The sequence below is a fragment of the Akebia trifoliata genome, chromosome 11 (assembly GCF_017979445.1).
Source record: "Akebia trifoliata isolate Shusen 1 chromosome 11, ASM1797944v1, whole genome shotgun sequence".
Lineage (NCBI taxonomy): Eukaryota > Viridiplantae > Streptophyta > Magnoliopsida > Ranunculales > Lardizabalaceae > Akebia > Akebia trifoliata.
The window spans coordinates 14,639,021-14,658,927 of record NC_141385.1 but is presented as its reverse complement, the minus strand read 5'-3'; the positions used below and the strand labels follow the sequence as shown (position 1 = coordinate 14,658,927).

Here is a 19,907-nt window from a genome sequence, read left to right as displayed (position 1 = left end):
ATTACCAATTTTCTTGGATCCATAATTGAGGGCATACCTAAGACGTTATATCCTATTATAGCTATTAGGACATTGATTCTCCCTTTTGTTTAACCATTTCCCTTCTAACCACCTAGAGTCTTGGATTTCCTATCTAGAATGGTCTTTTGAGTAATACGAGTTTAGAGTATTATTAGCCTTAAAATATTTTTATTTTCTTTTCTTATTTTCTCTAACCTATTTTAGGGTTCTTGTTACTTTTTTTTTTTGCTTTAGTTTCTTACCTTCATCAGTAGTTTCATCCATGAGTTGTAGTCGAGATTATGTATTCTTATCTTTCTTCCTTTTTTTCTTGGCAGACTCCTTTTATTGAGAATGACTTTTGTTTTTCTCTTTCTACCCCTTATTGGGCTCTCTCACTTGAGTGGGGGTTTTTTTTTTTTTTTTCAACATCTACTATTGTTTATTTTTTTAATTTCTCTTTTTCTTTCTTGAATGTCTTTCTCTCGGCCTTTTCTTTATCTACTTCAAAGTCTATCTCCTCAACCCCTACTAGTTCCTTGAATATTTTTGTTTATCTCGATTTTCCCAACTACTTTTACATATACACCCTAATCCATACTTTTTGATGTTGTTAGGTATCGTCCTTCTTAGACCCACATCGAGTGGTTGGGAGCATTCTGGGCACAAGTGCAGTTCCTAGCCATCTCTTTCATGTTGCCCCACAGTTGTGTTATCGAGTAACATCTCGTCTTCCCATGATGCTCAAGTAAAATGTATAATCTGGGGTCACTATCTTCACCCTCTGATCATCATCTACCTTCACTCTGCTTATGTTAGGAAGATCAAAGTATGTTTTTTTAAGTACATTGTCAATAGCCTATATTCCTTTTTGAATGCATAAGGTACATCTTCGTCGTACCCGAGTTGTAAAGCCACTCGGCATGGGTTATAAACCATGTGCACTGCACTGTCATTGATATCTTGCTTGTTCACAACTAACGAGTATGTAGGCATCCCTATTAGGTACCCAACGATCACAATTATGTTAATATAAAGCCAAGTCACACCTTTCCCCCCGACCTTCTCCTTGAGCTTAAATAGCGACTCTGCTTGGTACTTGTTCTTCACATAAGGCCTCAGAGCTAGCTTGCTCTTTGAATATAAATCTTCAAAGTAGTATTTGGTACTTTGTTTTGGGGACTTTTCATGTCCATAACAATATGCTCAATAGATTGTTGACACTACCACACCATCTATAGGTGTTGGTGCTATGTTTTGGAACCTCTGATAAGCCAACCAATGTAGCACAGAAAATGAACCATAGACATTTTTTGTCTTCTTACCCACATATACTTCATTAGCCCTTCTGCTAACCCGAGTAGTTATGTCTTTGTAGAGGTCGTCCAGTTCCCGATATAATTGAACCACCATCAAACTAGCTAAGTAGACATCCTTACCGATTAAGATGCGTGTTACTGTGTCGAAAACTGTATTGTTGATGCATCTAGGAAGTGCAAACAGTGCCACGTAGATACTCAAAAAATAAACCAAGAAAGTAGCCATTTGGGTCTTTTGGTAATAATAATGGTTATACTTTTTCTTTCGGCCCTTCAAGAATTGCTTGCCATGGTCAATGCTAGCCTTCATCATGTTTCTTATACCTTTCAACCTTATCATCTTGCCTTGTTCAATCTCATACAACTCTCTCTTTGGTACATAGGTCATGTTTTTTTCTACCTGGAGCCTGGCCAATCTAACAATGTCTTCAACAAGGAAGGTAAACTTATTCCCAACTATAATGAATGTGTTGGTGTTGGGATTCCAGATCTTAGTCAAGGCAATCAACATTAGTTTGTTGTGGTAGATGTCATTCATGTTGATCTCAATTGTTACCAATAACCCCAACTCAGATAGTTTTTTCCTCGTCTTATCATTCCTCAAGGTGCGGACCACTCATTGCGCCCATTGTAGTGATTCCCAATTCCAAGCATACTCCATTTTAGAAAGTACGTCTTTGTCTACTTCGACGCAGTTCACAATGATAGGCTTCTTCTCAATCAGTTGTGCCTTGGCCCCCTTGGGCAATATAGTGGGTTGAAGATAAAGGTGGTGCCTACAACACTCTTAATAGTTATTGTCTTACCAACTTCTTCCTCAAATTCTGGGCCATATTTTGTTACATCTTTTGGCCATACTTTTAGCATTGGAATTTTTGACACTGGTGTTTGTTGGGATGATGATGTTGCTATAAATGGGTTGGTTGTTGTAGGGGAATTGGGTGCCAGGTTGGGTTATTTTTGTGTGTTAAGGTTGAATGTGTTTTGACCTTCCATTTTTTGGAATTGTAAAATATTAACAAGATCATGTCAGCATAGCAGTGGTAAACTGATAAAGCAATGGTACAATGACTAAGAAGGTGATAAGGGTGGAATTTCTAAAAGTGGACTATAGGGTAATAAAATGAATGACCATAAGGGTAATAATTCAATTATTTAAGGACACTATATTTTCCAGATGTAGTATACCTTGTGCCATTATCAATGATGGGGGTATGCTTTTCTGCAATAGAGATTTTGATGCATTGATGAGTAAATACCTCATTTCACACAAAGTCGCAACCCCGTATCACCCACAAGCTAGGGGGAAAATGAAAATCTCTAACAAGGAAATCCAGACCATCCTAGAGAAAACATAGATCCATCAAGAAAATATTGATCTTTACGCTTGAATGATGTATTGTAGGCCTATAAGACATCTTTCAAAATTTCAATAAGTATGTCCCCATATAGATTAGTCTTTGGAAAATTATACCACCTTCCAGTCAAGTTAGAACATAAAGCCTATTGGGCGATTAAATGCCTAAACTTTGACTTAGATATAAGGTAGGAGAGAAAAGAAAGTTGCAGTTGGATGAGTTAGAGGAGCTTAGGAATGACTCCTATGCTTGTGCAAAAAGGTACAAGGAACGTACCAAGGAATTTCATGATAAACACAATCTAAGGAAAGAATTCGCTCCAGGATAGAAATTGTTGTTATACAACACTAGGCTTCATCTTGTCCCTGGGAAATTAAAATCCCCTTAGACTAGACCATACATCGTTCAAACAATTAACCATTACGATAATGCCAAAATTCGAAATATCAAAAATGGGAATACCTTTCAAGTTAATGGTCAACATTTAAAACCCTTCATCAAATATGTTATTCTATAAGATGAAGAAAATTTTCTCGAAAAACGAGTGTATCTAGAGATTGCCTAACTAAAGCTTTTGTTTAGTTGAAGACGTTAAACTTAGCAATGCTTGGGAGGCAACCCATGTGCTTATAGTGTTTCTTAGGTCTAAGTTATTTAATTCTCAATCCATTTATCTAAACCCTTCATTAAGAGGCCTGAATCATTTTCCTAGTCCACTTTGTGTGTGACCCACTTTCCTAATTGGGAACAGTTACTAGTTTGGAACTATGTGGGAATGTTCTAAAAGAATTACCACAATTGGTCTCATATTCTAGCGTGTTACACACCACTTAGAAAAAATGATTGGTCTGCCTGACAATAGGTTTCCAATTTGCTAGTAGCAACAAATAATCACCAATGAGTGGGGATGGCATAACTTACGCGCCAATGCTCTAAGTACCTAAAATCACAAGCGAGATATTCAAGGAAACTGGGCCACGACAAATAGGTTGTAATTGTAAGGAATTTTTGGTTTCCATAGTTTAGTTTTTCTTTCTATACTTAGTGGTTTATTCACTTCTAAAATTTTCTAAAAAATGAATAGTGATTAAGTCATTACAACAAGTTGACTGATTGATAAAATTTACCCATGTTTTTAAATACGTACCTTGTTCTGGATCACTAATATTTCAAAAATGTCTGAATTTTGTGTGTACATTTACTACAAACCCTTACAAGTCAAACTCGTCTACTAGGGGTAACGTAGGAGTTTAAGGACTTGCTGCATTTGCTAAATGCAATCGACTTGGCCTACGAAAGTGACATTTATTTAGTCATTCATTTTATTTTATTTTTTTTGCCTGGGACTAGCAAAACTTAGGTTTGGGTGAGATAAGTGCCAAAAACTATGAAAATTCATCTTAATTATAAAAGCACTTAGCAGACTTTAAAACTTAAAACTTAGGGTTTTTTAGAATAATCATGTATTTTTGTTTTAAAGTAGCTTTACATTAATTATTTAATTAAATAAGCAGAATTGCATAAATTATATCATTTCAAAGAGCTTAAATTTTTTAGGGATTTAATTTTTTAAATAATCTACATATCCAATCCCAAAATCCAAGAACCCAAAGCAATCTAGAATGCAGCACAAGGCAAAACACGAAATACCAAAGTCAAGGGAACATAGTTCACCGTGGGCGTGATGAAAGCAAAGTAGGAGACATTGAGTCTTTTAACACATGCGTGACGTGTACTGTAGATAAAAACCCTAACATCACATCACACAAGAACATATTAGTATTACAATACAAAAGATATTATTATTCTTAAAAATGTTTAACGCTGCTTAGTGATATACTTTTAGGAAATTTGCTATAACCCCCTTCCCACTTTTCATTCTTGAAATTCGAAGACTCATTATTGCTTGCAAGTATGAAATTTGAAAATTAATCAATTTAATATAACTTAACTTAAAATTGATTTAATTTTTATTATAATTAATAAATCACATACCTTAGCACTTTTAGAAATTTTCACATGATCTATAGAATCCCTCTGAAACTTATGTGGTTGTCATTTTAGTATACATGGGAAGTTGATGTTTATAAGTTCTAGAGCTAGCTCTGGAACATGCTCAAATGCGCAAATCTACACAAAATATATGGTAAAATAAATTAATAAAAATCACACAAAATGATAAGTTTTTCTTTTCGTACAAAATTGATAAAAATGAGTTAACAAACCTGTAAGGCTATAGTGCATTTGAAAATGTTATAAACATCTTTATTTATTTGCCTTACGACATTTTCAATTGAAGCTAGTAAATAATAAAAAACAATTGTTCCCCTTGGATAATTGTTAAATTTCAACATGTCATCTATAAGGTGAACATACTCCCAACCAATTGAATTACTTGTATTTGGAAACAAAAAGTTAGTAAAAAAAATATAGCATAGACAACTTAACAAACACTTCATCGGAGATATGACCCTAAGAGCATCTTCAACTTCCATCCTCCTCAACCACTTCTTTGTCTCAACGAATGTGTTTGAATATAATACTTTATGAAGAAGAATACCTAGTATCAGGGTCAGAAGTATAGAAGAAAGGACTTCAGGGTCTACAAACTTAAGCCCTAGTATCAGGGCCATGTCCATTACAATGATTGGAATCTCATGATTTCCAATCTTAAACTAGTTTGGAGCAAAATAAACCCTTAGTAGACCATCCACAATGTCTTCAATAAAACTAAGATTTTCAGGCATTCTAACAAAAATGAGAAAATATGGTTTCATCGAGCAAAGCCTTTTTTTCTTCGCTCAAATAATTGTAAAATGTTACAATCTTCTTCCCTTCACACTTACTACATGCTTTTGGGTGTTTTCATTTTCCTACAGTAAGAAAAAATGAAAGTAGATTAAAACAAAGCACAATATCATTTTACCAAAGCGCAAAACTATCTTACCAAAGTTCCAATACATTATAAAACGTTTTACGAAATAATGTTAAAAAAAACGTACTAACTTTATATAAAAGCATTGTAACTTTACATTTTATGAAACAATGATAAATAAACTATATGGAAAAATGTCTAGACACATTTACAAAAGCATAATAATTTTATATAAGAGTTCTCTAAGAACCCTAAGTAACTACCTGTAAATGTTTTATGGAATCAAAATCTATGCGTTAAAACTCTTTGCTTTCATCTTCTTCATCTTTTCTTTGTCCATTAATAGTCTTGTTGATTCAAACCCTCAAAAACTTGATTCGAATTCGATTCAAACCCTAAATGAATTCAGGTGAAGATGAAAATAAGAAAAAAACGAAAATTAATTTTAATATTTAGAACCGACAGGATAAAGTTATGAGTAATATGTCTTAGTAAAACTTGGTAACTTCTCTAACTCCCCAACGTGGCGACAAACATTAATTGCGATTTAATGAAAAATTAAAAGGACATCCTTATTATATATTTATAATACCCATATTAGTCCCTTGACCATAGTCAAAAGGATGGTTACTATACGTTGATGCAAATCTAAGGGAGCTATTATGAAAAAGATTTAAATTTAATTTAAAATTGATCTGATGTGTTTGGGGATTTGAATACACGTGTCAAAATATGATGTGATGTTTAATGAATTGAAAACATGTCAATAAATAAAATCTCTTTTATATAAATGAATAATGTGAGATAACGCGTGCTCTTTACAAAATGTTTACGCTACGGTATAAATGAAATAAATCTTTGTAAATAGGTATTTTACTATTTAAAAAAAAATAATATTGCATCTTTTTCTTCGTTTGCATTTACATATTCTTCTTATTCAAATTTTCATATTCTCCATCTTGAATTTACGTAGTCTTCTTCTTTTGATCATAATTCGAATCTCAAAAATGTATTTTACGTCAATATTTTTGTCTATAATCTATACATAAAACAAGAGAAAAGACAACGAGAATTTATTATTTATAATAAAAAAAATATAATCATTATATTTGCAATGGAAGGCGATAGCAGGTTTAGCATTAGTGGTTAAAATGTAGTTTGGATATAGAATTTACTTTTTTGCTGATGTGGCAATTTTGAAAGGTAAATTGTCAATTTTAAAGAGATTGAACTCAAATTATAAGTTAGTATCACTAAAAACCCCTTTAATCATTGTGGTATGTCCCATTTAAAGACAAGATTAAAAAAAAAAAAAATGGAAAATTCTATAGTGAGACCCATTTGTCGTCGGGCTTTGCCATGTTTAACCACACAATCATTCCTGTTGACTGGTGTACCGGTTTACCAAGTAGTGAGTAACAAAAAAAGCAACAAGCGGTCGGTCAGTCGGTTGAACCATTAATTCTCGAAGATTTTTTAAGTAGGGTCCGCACTAAGAATAGAAAAAACAAGGGTTAGATAATAAGAGTCATTTTCCTCCACTCTTGAGAAAAAATAGAGAAAAAAGAAAGAAGGGAGGATCGAAATTGTCAGGTGGTATTATTCTTGGCTTTCTGTCCTCTCCTTCGTGCTTTAATCTCTGCAAATCGTTCGCTTTTCTTCTCTTCTGAGCCTATCTAGGGTATCGAGGGTTACGGTTTCGCCATGGCTTCTAAGCGGATCTTGAAAGAACTCAAGGATCTTCAGAAAGATCCTCCCACATCTTGCAGCGCAGGTATCACTTCATTACAAAAACATGTAAATATTGTTAATTTTATATGATTTATTGTTGATTTAGGGGTTTTATGTATTCTAGGGTTGTTTTGAGATTCGATCTGCTATTTTTTTTATATTAGGATTTCTAGTTTATTTGTGTGTGTGTGTGTGCTGTTTTGGTGTTGAATCGACCTCAAGATGCTGTGGAATTTAGTAATAATGTTGGTTGTGAAGAGATTCTGTCGATTTCATGTGATCTTGAGTTGTACTGTTTGTGGAATGGATTCAGGCCATGGTTTTCAAACCTGGGTCGGATGAATCTAACCCTTCTAGACCATTTTAAAATGGATTATATTAATATATATTTCTACATAAATTATAATATTTTTCTTGTATAAACTGGTTTGATTGATCTTCAATCCCCTCCAAATCATATTTATCATCATTGTAGAGGGTAAAATTGGTATTGGATGCGTGTCGTAAGTAAGATGAATATCAATGATCGATCACACGATAATTAATGCATATCTCGAGGCATTGATTGATATATCCTTGATTATATTTTTTTGGGGTTAAGATTGTAATCTTATCCAAAACTAGAAAGTCTCCTAATTGACCAGAGAATATCTATTTCTAGATAAGGATAAATTTTGTAGAGAATCCTGATTTTTTTAACTTTTCTTTTAGGATTTGTCTTTCTATCTATACATGGAGAACAATTAGATAGAAGGGAGGAGGCTCTTAGGAGAAAAAAAGAGGAGAGGAGGCTAGGGTTTGTAAATCTTTTAATGACTTGAAGAATAGTGGAATGGCTCTTCGGAGCCCGGGTACGTAGTTCGCTTTTGTGACAAACCCCGTAAACAAATCTTGCTTCTTGTCTTCTCTCTCTTTCTCTTCTCTTTGATTATTTTTTTATCATTTGCGTGCATAAAAAATAATGAAGATCGATTGTTAGGGGTAAATCTTGAGGAATCGACGACATCCGAGATTTTATTTCTACAGTCATCATTTATGATTGTATTTTGATTATAAATGATGTAGTTGTGGATAAATTGTTGATTTGTAAGTTATGGGTGTTGATTAGGTCTTGGAAGAACTTTCTTTTTTGTGTGGGTTTTAAAACTCACTTTATTTGGAACAAGTCGACATGTTGCATGTCTTCATCTTGGGGTCCTAGACCTTGGCACATGGATGGCTCATGATTGTATTTTGATCACCCTATCTCAAGGACACAAGTTGTCATTTCCTCAGTTCCATCTATTAAAATAAATAATAGACATGCCACTTTTCTTGCAAGAGGGACTTCATCTTGTCATTTCATGCATCATAACTGCTTAATCTCCATTACATCTTGGTCATTATCACCTCTAGCTTCATTTCATGTTGTCACCATTGTTTCTATTTTACTTGTGTCTTGTGAGGAAAAAGTATTTTCCATTTTGTTGCACCATTTCAAAGTGGATACATGTTGGTCATGTTGGGCTTCCCCCGTCTTTTATATGTTGGCTTCTTATCTATGTTTTCTGCTTTATTTTCGTCATCAATAACTGTTGAGAGTAGGATCTTGACAATTTGACATTCCAAGTTGTCGCCTACTTTGAATTTAAGTGTGGCTCCTACTTTGACTTCCTGTGAGTTTAGCAATCGAAAACGAAGAGTCTCCATGCAATTTCAGGAAGGGCCAAGATAATTTCTTCACTCATTCTTCAATTTCATTTTTTTTTGTTTGATGCAGCAGGGTTTCCTCGAAATTATGCCAAGAAATCTATATTGCTTGTCTCTTCTTGTTTATTTCTGGCACCTACTCAATGTGGAATTCCTTGAAATGGACAAGCCACTTGGCTAACTCGTTTGATAGTTTGGTTTTTCCCTAGACATTCTCCATGGGGTATTCCTTTAATAAATGGATACTAGGAGTCAGTGATCGGCATTTTTTTTTTCTTTTTTTCTTCATTGAGAAGGGCAAAGCCAAGGCTAACATTTTTGATCTTCTTTTACTTAGTGTCAACAACTGGCAAAGTCTTATTGTTGAAATAGGTTTCTTTGCTCACTTTTTTTGAGTAGTACAAAGTGAATTGGTTGGATGTTATCAACCGAGAACTTCATTAGTTTGTGGTTTCGAGTGGGTTGACGGCTTTTCGAGGTATTCCTTTAGATCTTGAAGGGCCTCTTCTTCTTATTAGGTTCAAACAAACTTGTAATTTTGTTTTGGTAGTTAAAAGAGGGGTTACCACTTATTTGAAGTTTGCAAGATGCACTGATTCAATTTCACTATATGCTCGACCTAGCATCTGGGCCTATTGTAGAAGTCTATTAGAGCTCAAATATGTTTACTTCAATTTTGTGTCTCATTGCTGTTCTATGATACCCAATAAATTCCTAGATACTGCAAAAGGTCCCACTTAACTAGGTTTATTGTCATTCAATATTTTTAGGGCCATTCATGGTCATTTATCTTGACCTTCACCATGATATTGTCACTATATACTTCCATCATTCTCCCAATGTCTTTAATGTGTAGATGACTAATTTCTAAGAAGTTGTCTTAGATTTTTTGAAATTGAAAGGTATCCTTTGATAATGGTCGAGTTTCTTGTCAATCATGAACGTATATTTTTTTTCATTGAGTTGTATCAGTATTTGGTTTGTAACCCGAGTGTCTTCTAGTAAGTACAATAACTTCTCTTAATGTTAAGGAGGCTTTTTATATGGATATTTGTGTGTGTGTGTGGGGTTGGGTCTTCTTCCAAAATATCAAGATCCCTTTTCGAGGCATTAGGTTTGGTATTTATTGTTTTATGGGCTTTTGGTTGGTCCCATCCATCACCTTGGATGTGGAGCTCACAACTGTGCTATTTGATTTTTGGGTTGACTCATCTTTAAGGGGTTTGTGAACACAATTATGGAATGACCAATTTGTGTTGGGTGTGTGAGTCCCATGCTTAATGTAGATCACTTAGGCATTTTTGGGCCTTGGGTTTTATTTGTTAAAACCTATACCTAGATTATGTGAAGCCAACTCCCTATTGTCGGGCACAACTTGGATGTAGGGTCCAATTGTTGGCTTTAGGACATTTTTAATTTATGAGGGATGTAGGGACTATTTTGTAATTTTGTACAATTTCAGTATCTATGAAAGCACCCTCGATGGTGCATTGATGGAAGTGCGAACGATGGTAGCATGTCCTTGACCCTATTGACGGAAATATGTGCTACTTGGGTGATAGGAATACCTTTTGTTGGTCCAATATTCCTAGTTTGACTCATATTTCTTTTTTCAATGAGATTCTAGGATCCATTGTCTTTTTTGGATCCCTTGATCATCTATATATAGGCATGTGCATTCGGTAGAATCGAATTTTCGAGTTCGGTTTGGGTATTGCTAAATAAAAATTGAAATTGAATTCGAATTGAGAATTTAGTCAAATTTCGGTTTTTTTTTTGGGTTTAGTTAAGTTTTGATTTTGGTTTTGGTTTTGATTCCGGGTTTGGGTAACCTTGTGGCCCTGTTTGCGGTGATTTGCGTTTGCGGTTTTTGCGCGCTTTTGCGTTCTGAGGTGCTTGGTAATAACAAGCGAAAAGTCTTGTGAAACTTTCCGGTTGCTTCGTTGTTGAAGGAAAATGCAAAAAACTAAAAAATAAAAAATTCTCTTTTTACAGAAGTTGGTGTTTGGAATGCACAACTTCCTATAGTTGTGTAGCTCTCCAACGCCTTTGAGAGTTACAATCCAATGAGATATAACAATCAAATTGAAGTGAATTTCAAATGTCTCTCCGCCATAAAGATGTGATTTTGAGATACCTGAGCTATACCATCATTATCAACTACTTTGAAAGGATACGATTTAGGGTCTCCCAAATAGGCTACCCACAAGGAGCAAAGTTTTGCAGATTCCTCTTCTGCCACATAATGAAGTTCTAATTGATGATCATTTCTATCAAAACAGTTCATTTCAGAATATGAAAAATTAGACTATCGTTTGAATAAAGAAGTAAAGATTTTACAAAATTTTCACAAGGTTACAAATATTGGAATGGGACCAATTTTTCATAAGGTTGGTCTACACAGTATGAAGAAAGAACAAGTCCCTATACGGTGGATCATGAAGGATCTTGAGATTTTTATGGCTCTTGTTGGGTCTACTCTCGGTGAAAGGTGATTCACCTAGTATGATATTCTGGGTCTCTTATGAAAGCTGTGAGGCCTTGAAAATTGGCAAATACTTTTATATCATATTAGAGATTGTGGTAGAGGGTTAGATTTTTTGTATTACCATGTCCCTCATTTCGCCAATGATTATTTTGATAGGTTGGCCGTATATAGGCTTTAAGGCTTAAAACAGTTGGGTTCAGGCTAGATATGAGTTTGTCCATATCCGAATATGACTCGGATCATAGTGGCTAAGATCATATCCAAACCATTTTACTTTCATTAAAACCATACCCGGATTTGATCCGATCGAATTAATTAATTCGGATTAGATAATGTCAAACCATTTAAGATTATTTCAAATAAAATTGTTAAAATGTGATTAAATGGTGATTTGAACTAAAGACCTCTCCATTTTAAATAGAGGCCTTGGACACTACACCAACCATTGTTGGTTGATGAAATATGACTTAAAAAATAAAACAATACAACTTGCAAAGTAATATATCATTTGGATCTTGGCAGATATGGGGATGAAATCGTATCCGACTCGGGTCAAAGGACATCAACCCATATCCAAACCATATTTTAATTCAAATATACTTGATGAAACCAAACCCGTTAAATTCGGATTTGGATCACTCTGATTTCAGATATAATCTGTACCATTTTAAGTCCTAATAGGCTTAAAATAACTAAAGTAGTGAGGGTAACAATGGTGAACCTTGACCTTTATTCCCCGTTGTAATTGGTACTTTTTTCTTCTAATTTTGATACTATTTGCAGTAATTGTTGTTTGAAATATTAGAAAATATTATTAAAACATCATGATGGTCTCAAATAGCATGACTATAGCCATTGCAACGAGGATAAAAGTCGCATATGAAAGTAACTAGGAATGATCCAAGACCATTTCAATTGTTAAAATCAAGGTTTAAAGGAATGTTATGGAATGGTGTAACAGCTAGGGGTGTTTTACTTCCAGTTACGACAATCCTTATTGTGCAAATGGGGGTGCTACTTTTCCTTTTGGTTGTGTTGTTTTAACTTATATGTATTTGAGTTCTATTTATTTTGTTCTTCATACGATCTTTTGGCAACTTTCTAATGAACTTGCCAAACTATTTCAAGTTAATTTTTATCTTTTTGATTTTTCAACTTTCTATGGAGCATCACCCACTTCACAGTTTGTTGGGGGATTTGGTTGGAGAGGAATAGCTGAAGCCAAATCTAGTGATCCTCAATCCTTATTTGTTTCGATCTTGGGTTTAATTTTCTTTTGGGCTAAAATTTGTAAGGAATTTACGGGGGTGTTTTTTGAGGATTTCTTAGGGAACTGGGGTCGGTTTGTTGTATTAATTTCAGCTAATTTCTTTGTATCGGTTGCGCTCGGTTGTTCATCTCGCCTGACCTTGTTTACTCTAATAAAAAAATTTTAGTTATCAATTTTTTTTTTCAACTTTTGTGTAATCATCATCATCTATGTGAAATCCCAAATATTAGGGTTCATTGTGTGTATCCTTTTTCTCCATTCACCCGTCTAGATTTATGGGACTTTCATGGCAAGTTTCTATTACCACCTCAATTTTTTTTTTTTTTTGCAGTTTTGTCATTGCACCTATTTAGACCCTTTTGACTTATGTCGTAGTTTTTCTTCTCATTGTCTTCGTCATTGGTCTTCATTTTTTGTGCCTAAGCCATCTCTCTAAGTGTTATCTTTCTCTTATTGGGGCTATTCCTAGATTGCTTTGAACATATTAATTTACAATCGTATCTTTCACAGTCATTCCACTCATTCATTACATCATCCTCATATTTGCTATTGTTTTATGGGCTTGTTTTTATTTTTTATATTCCGACATTTACCTCCACAAGACATGGTTGGTCTTATCATTGTCTTGTAAAAATTTTCCTCTATTTTTCTCAATCCATGTTGATCACATAATACTCCATAAGTGCATCTGTAAATAATAGACCCAACCTATTCAATACATTAAAAATGATAATTTTATATAGAGTTTTTACTCCACTATCTTTCTTACTTTTTCCACTTGAGCATCAAATCCTAGGGCTTGTACTTAATCTCTTTTTTGTTATGAAGAAATCTTCACTTATCACAGAAGAGGAGAAAAAAAAAACTATCTATAAGTGACATGCACAAGGATTTAACTCTAGTATGTATTGATGCCAACTCTCCTTTTTTCTGATATTTGATTGTCATCTTTCATCCCCTTTGACAAATGCTGAGATGTTTTCAAGTTACATCCAAAAAATCAACCTTGATTCTCTCGAGGTAGTTTAATCCTCAAAGAAGTATGGCCTTATGGTTTTAGTTAGGATATTTGTAATCATTATTACAATAAACATTTATTAAGTTCCAATACTGTGTTTTGGTTTTCTATTTTTTTAAAACTGGGATACACTTTGATCTAGGACATCTTAGGTTTTATTGATTCTAGGTCTGTTGTACTTTAGGAACAGTTGGGGAAAGACTAATTAGGTGAAAAAGAAGATTGAAGGGTTAAAGGGTGAAAGATTTAGGGCTGTTTGTATCATTGGTGTAAGTTGGATGTTGGCTTTGAAGGGTTTTTCTTTGAAGATATTGTATTTAGGTGGGAAAATATGTGTGCCTCACAAGGTTTGTTATTTTTGTATTTTTCTTGGCTTCGGCCATACTTTGTATCTTTGGATGGTCTTCTCGACCTCCTCTTTAATAAATCTTTTATCTATAAAATAAATAAATAAATAATTGGTTTAGGAGTATGATTGTGTGTACTTTAAATTGAGGTAGAAGTACAATCTGCAATGGCAATACAGTATCATTTGGAAATTATTTAAAATGAGGGCATCTTAATTATCATTATTCTTTAGACCATGTCTCTACTGAGGCCTGCACGGCCATTCCACTCTATCAAAATTTTCAGCATATTAGTAGGCCCTTCTTGCCCTCTTCGTCCACTTTTTAGAGCCTCTGACTTGAGGCACTATGCTTTGTCCACTGGTGCTGTTTGCTTATTTAGTTTGAAGTTGATGAGAATGGGTTGGAAGATAATTGTTCTCAATTATAGGAACCAATGAATCAGGGTCATCCATTGATGCATAAATAAAATTGACTTATTTCAACTTAGAGAAGTTTGTTTCACTTATGAAGGAAGGTATAATCTTGTAAACAGACACGTCACACTTAACCATTGAAGTCAAGTTTTCTTCATATTTCTGTTCTCACTCTTACTTATTTCTGCGTGCATGACATTGTGAAATTTGAATAAATTCTTTTTTTTTTCATAAGTAAATATGAAAGCGTATTTATTGATTATTATTTTTCTTTTGCATGCAATGGTATTTTACAGGTCCTGTTGCTGAAGACATGTTTCATTGGCAAGCGACAATTATGGGTCCGCCTGACAGTCCTTATGCTGGTGGAGTCTTTCTAGTTACTATTCATTTCCCCCCAGATTATCCATTTAAACCACCTAAGGTATTGTAGAGTTACCTATCGTTTTTATTTTACTTTTCTTATGTAATTTTTTTTCTGGGGTTAAATGGAAACAATCTACTGATTACCTTTATAGCTTCATGGCAATCACATCCATTGCTGTTCCCTTGACCATCTCTTGGATTTTTAATTATTCTTTGAACTCTGTTAATAAGTCATCTTTTTATTTTTATTTTTTGAGTACCCTAGCTTATTGTGTAAATGTTTACTTTTCATTCCTATCAAAACAATTGAAGGTTGATTGTGATGATTGCTAGTTACTAGGAGGATATTATCAAAGGATATACCATTTCAAAAGACAATATAGAAGTATGAATGAACCAAATTCAGAATGTAAACTTATATCATTGAGCAGTTGATCTTGTAGCTTAGTGAGGTCTGCTACAAACTTCATTGTAATATTTGTGCTACATGACTTACGTGTAGGATTTGGGTACTGTAGGATACTTCAAATTTAGTTTAAATGTCGTACTCAACCATACAGGACTTTTATCTTTACTGTATGGGGGCTCTTTTTCTTTTGGTCCAAATCCTTCGAGTAATCTTAAGGGCTTTTCTTTGACGATTTTATGGGAAGATGGGATTGGGTTTGCAGTATCCCTTTGTAATTTTATTTGTCTTGTATAGTTTCTGTTCTGTCTTGGTCACCTCCACCAAGCCCTTTTCTCCTTAATAAAATCTACTCATTTATCAATATATATACACTATGTCTATTATTTGATATGACATTTCTATCTAGCACAGAAATGGGGATATTTCTTTAATTTCATTTCTAATCTCTTTTGTAGAGATCCAAATGAGAGTTGGGAATAAATAAAATTGTACATTAGGAATAGAAAATGGCAGTAGCCGTCACCAAGCAGGTGATGAGTTGCTTGGAATCACATGCTGAATGGGTATTCATAATCCTTGATACCCCAACATAAATGCTATAACCTGTTCAATTTTCTAATTAGTCTTGCAACTTTGGTAGGAAATTCAAAGCTTGCTCGAAGGTTGAGATAGTTAATCATAATGAAGATTGACTTATCTTCAAAGATGTCTGTTACTTGTCGTCACTATCCATTCCTCATTGAAACATGGATTCATGTCTCACTGAAACATCCAAATTCACTTATAAATTATAATGTTTCTATTTGGTGACTTCAAGCTTATTTGAACTAACAATTTGTATTTGGTGATATTACTTGTAATGTATCGTTTCCTATTTTTGCTTTGGATTCACTGATGCTTGTGGGTTTCTCATCTTTGTTTTTTTATTTTAGAGTAGCCAGGATTTTTTTTTCTTGACATCTTTTATCATGAATTAGTAAATTTTAATTCTTGAATATATTAAGAAAACTAGAACGCATGACATGCCATTTCCATGAAAATCATACATGATGTTGGTTCTAGCTGAACGGTCAAGGGAGTTCACTCATCTTTTCTGAGTTCAAACCAAAGTTTAAAAGGTGGGTTCATTTTTTTCAGAGACGTGTGGTTCAAAATCTGTGTCCCACCCAATACCTGAAAAAGAATGAACTGGAGAATATGAGAAGTTTCTTTCCATCTTCAGTGGACCAACCGAATGTGGCACTATAGCTCATCTGCATTTCAATGGCAATATTTTAAATTTGGTTATGCACCAAATGAAATGTATCTCTCTTCACAGTGGATGGATTGTGCAGGTCGCATTCAGGACTAAGGTTTTTCACCCGAATATCAACAGCAATGGCAGTATTTGCCTTGACATCTTAAAGGAGCAGTGGAGCCCTGCATTGACCATTTCCAAGGTTCTTGTTTTTTAACTTCACAATCTCACATAACAAATTATTATGGGAATTCATCAAGGAATCCCAAGATAAGTCATCAGTGTAAAGGAAATTGGTAAATTAGTTGGTGTGTTATAGACGTTTACCATGAGTCCATGAAAAATGTGTGGAGTTATGGTAGAACTCATCATTTTTTCAATCATCGGTGGTTGGAGAACTTGGACTCACCAAGTATAGCATTTGTAAGGTTGCTATGTGAGAAAATGACTGGTTATGGTAATCCGATCAGGCCGATCTTTTATCTTGAATACTTGGTGGGGCCAATAGTTTCCTACTGAGTCTGATTAGCCTTACTAAGTAAGGATTTGACCCTTACTAAGGGTCCTTGGGCTCAACTTGTGGCACCAAAACCATTATCCGATGCTTCAGGGTTGTAGAGGACATTTCATTAGCTTTGAATTTTTTTTCCAAAAAATGTTATTTTTCATCGTTAAATTTTGATTTTAAATTTGGGAGTTACATGGAAGTTCAGCACCCTTCCATTTTCAAAACCTTGGATCAAGTCCAAAAAGATCTTTTTTATCTGAGTTTTTCCATGAAATCTAGAGGGCTGTGGTGTTGTATTGCCAATGTGGCAATCCATTGGAGCAAATTGACCCTTAATAAGCCTTGAAATCTTACAAAGGAAAGTGTTGGTGTTTCCTAATACTGTCACCTGTTTCCTTTGTGCCCTCCATATACTGGGCCATGTAGTTACAACTATGTTTTCATTGCTGTTGTTTAAGCGGGTGGGAAGGGTGGTTGTTATAATATTTTCAGGTATTGCTATCGATCTGTTCTCTATTGACGGATCCGAACCCTGATGATCCATTGGTGCCGGAGATTGCTCACATGTACAAGACAGACAGGAGCAAGTATGAAACAACTGCAAGGAGCTGGACCCAAAAGTATGCCATGGGTTAGTTAGTGTGTTGTGGTTACTTAAAAAGTGTTTGGAGGGGAGGGCTTCTTTCCTTTATAAATTACTTTGGGTCTTTTAGTAATGTATGTATGAATTGAAGATGCGTGGATCTGTCTCTTCATTCGTAAAGGAGGACCAGAAGAGAAAAAAAAAAGTATAAATCCTTCCTTCCATGAAAACTCAGTTGCTTTCTTTAAGAACTGTTTGTATGGGAATGTGGTGTTCGATGTTTGTACTTTTGAAATAGCAACAGCTCTCTCAAGTTAAAAAATATAATCTTTTTTTTTTTTTTTCCAATAATTGAATCTCCTAATTCTGTTGTGATGTGCAAGGTTTTCAACTTTCATGTAGGAAAGAAACCACCTAGAGTGAAAATGAAGCTGGTTTGATAATTATAATTGCTTGGTTATCTGAATTTTGATTGTTCAGATGTTATGGGTTTTGTTCATCCTACTGTGTGAATGCATCATTTGTACATGGTTGCATGATGTGTGGATGAAGAAAGTTTTTAAGGGGTTTTTGGAAAACAGGGATCAGCAACATTGTTCAAGCATTGGACATTTATCCCAAGGTGCAAACACTGAGGCCTCTAATAAAGGGAGAGGAAGATTTTCTTGTGTGGAGTGGAAGTTGCCTTCTTTATTTCGGTGGAAAAATTCTCACTTTGGATAACGTAACCAAGAGGGATTATGTTGGTAAATTTTTGCGGCAAATCTTTGAATCATATCCCCTTTCATTGCAAGGGGCCTTCAGAGATTTGGTTGCATTTGGTGGGCCATTTTGGCATGGTTTGGTGTGTCCCAAGGACTTTTTTTGAGTAAGTAGTTGAGTGGTTAGCCATGGCCTTCAAGAGAAAACTTTGGAGTATTACACCTTGTTGGGAGATTTTGGAAGGAGAGAAATCTTAGGACTTTTGAAGGGAAGGAGTCATAGTTTGAGGAATCAAATAGGTTGTTGTAGTATTGAGGTTTAGTGTAAATTGTAGCTATTACTGGGTGGGTGTTTGAAAGTGGATTCATCAGTAATTTTCTTGGTTTTTGGCCCAAAGGATAAGTTTAAATGTGAAGGAGGGGGCATTTGTGGGATCCAAAGTTTCTTCTAATCCGCCTTATATTATTACAGGGAGTCTTTCGGGCCAACTATTTGGCCAACACGTTTTGTCTTAGATGGGTTAAAAGTTTCAGAATGGATTGATTTTTGGTGAGGATGATCTCCTCTTCATAAAGATCATTTTTATAAAAAAATCAGTTCATTCTGAAATTTCTAATCCATGTAGACGAAAATGTGGTGGTCAAAAACCTTGGCCAAATAGTTGGCATTTCAAGGATAAAATAAAAATCATCATAAATTTCAAAAAATAAAACATGATGAGTGATCAAGAAAATATCTAAAAATATACAAAACAAAAAATAAAATATTTAATTATTAAATTAATTATAATATATATTTAAGTAAAAATAATTTAAAAAGAATAGAAATAGTAAAAAGTGTGAAACAATAAAAAATAGTAAAAATTGTTAAACTATCCAAATATTATTTATCTAATTATAAAATAATTTTTTTCATAAATCTCAAAATATTTGTTGAGTGACCTGAAAATATTTAAAATATTTAATTATTAAAATTAATTAATTAAAGTAAAAAAAATAGCAAAAAACTTGAAAGAATTGGTTTCTTGACCAAAAATAATTTATTAAAATTAGTTATATTTTTTTATTAATTAAAAATAGTATAAAATTACTAAAAATCTAAAGAAAAAAAAATAATGGGAACACATGTTGAGTCACAATATTCATTCTCATGGGAATATGAATAAAAAAATAAGAGATAATTTTTCTTCAAATATGGACGAATGGCAGTTTAACTCTCCGGTTTAATTTTGTGTAAGTAAACATTAATTAAAAATAATTAAATTATTATAAAGCCCAGAAAAATTAGTGAGTGATAAAGGTAATGTGTAATTTCTGAAATTCAAATAACCTATAGGCCCTGTTTTGGTATGCTGCAAATCATTGTCGCTTGGTTACACAATGCAAATGATTTGTGCCACAAAAAGTACTTCAAATCATTTGCAAAATCACAATGAATACTTTTATTACAAAGATTGACCAATACCTAAAGAAGATTCGCTAGAGATTTCCCAATGGTTGCCAAGCAATAGTAAATCGTTCATAACAAACCATTTGCATTGCAAATATTTGCAATACAAATGATCTATAGTGTACCAAGCAGGGCTGTTCAG

General features: G+C 33.9%; 1 protein-coding gene across 2 annotated transcripts; it reads left to right on the top strand.

The window, feature by feature from the left end:
• The first annotated feature begins 7,062 nt into the window (after positions 1-7,062).
• On the top strand, positions 7,063-17,956 carry LOC147391024 (ubiquitin-conjugating enzyme E2-17 kDa-like). 2 transcript variants are annotated; one of them, XM_086457899.1, is made up of 4 exons: positions 7,063-7,326; positions 14,808-14,935; positions 16,621-16,725; positions 17,524-17,956. In XM_086457899.1, exons 1-4 carry the CDS (start codon positions 7,257-7,259, stop codon positions 17,665-17,667), a joined length of 447 nt encoding a protein of 148 aa, XP_086314025.1. In that variant the 5' UTR covers positions 7,063-7,256; the 3' UTR covers positions 17,668-17,956. The 2 variants fall into 2 exon arrangements, with proteins under 2 accessions (XP_086314025.1, XP_086314027.1); XM_086457901.1 differs by lacking the exon at positions 7,063-7,326 and adding an exon at positions 8,101-8,134.
• Positions 17,957-19,907: the final 1,951 nt, after the last annotated feature.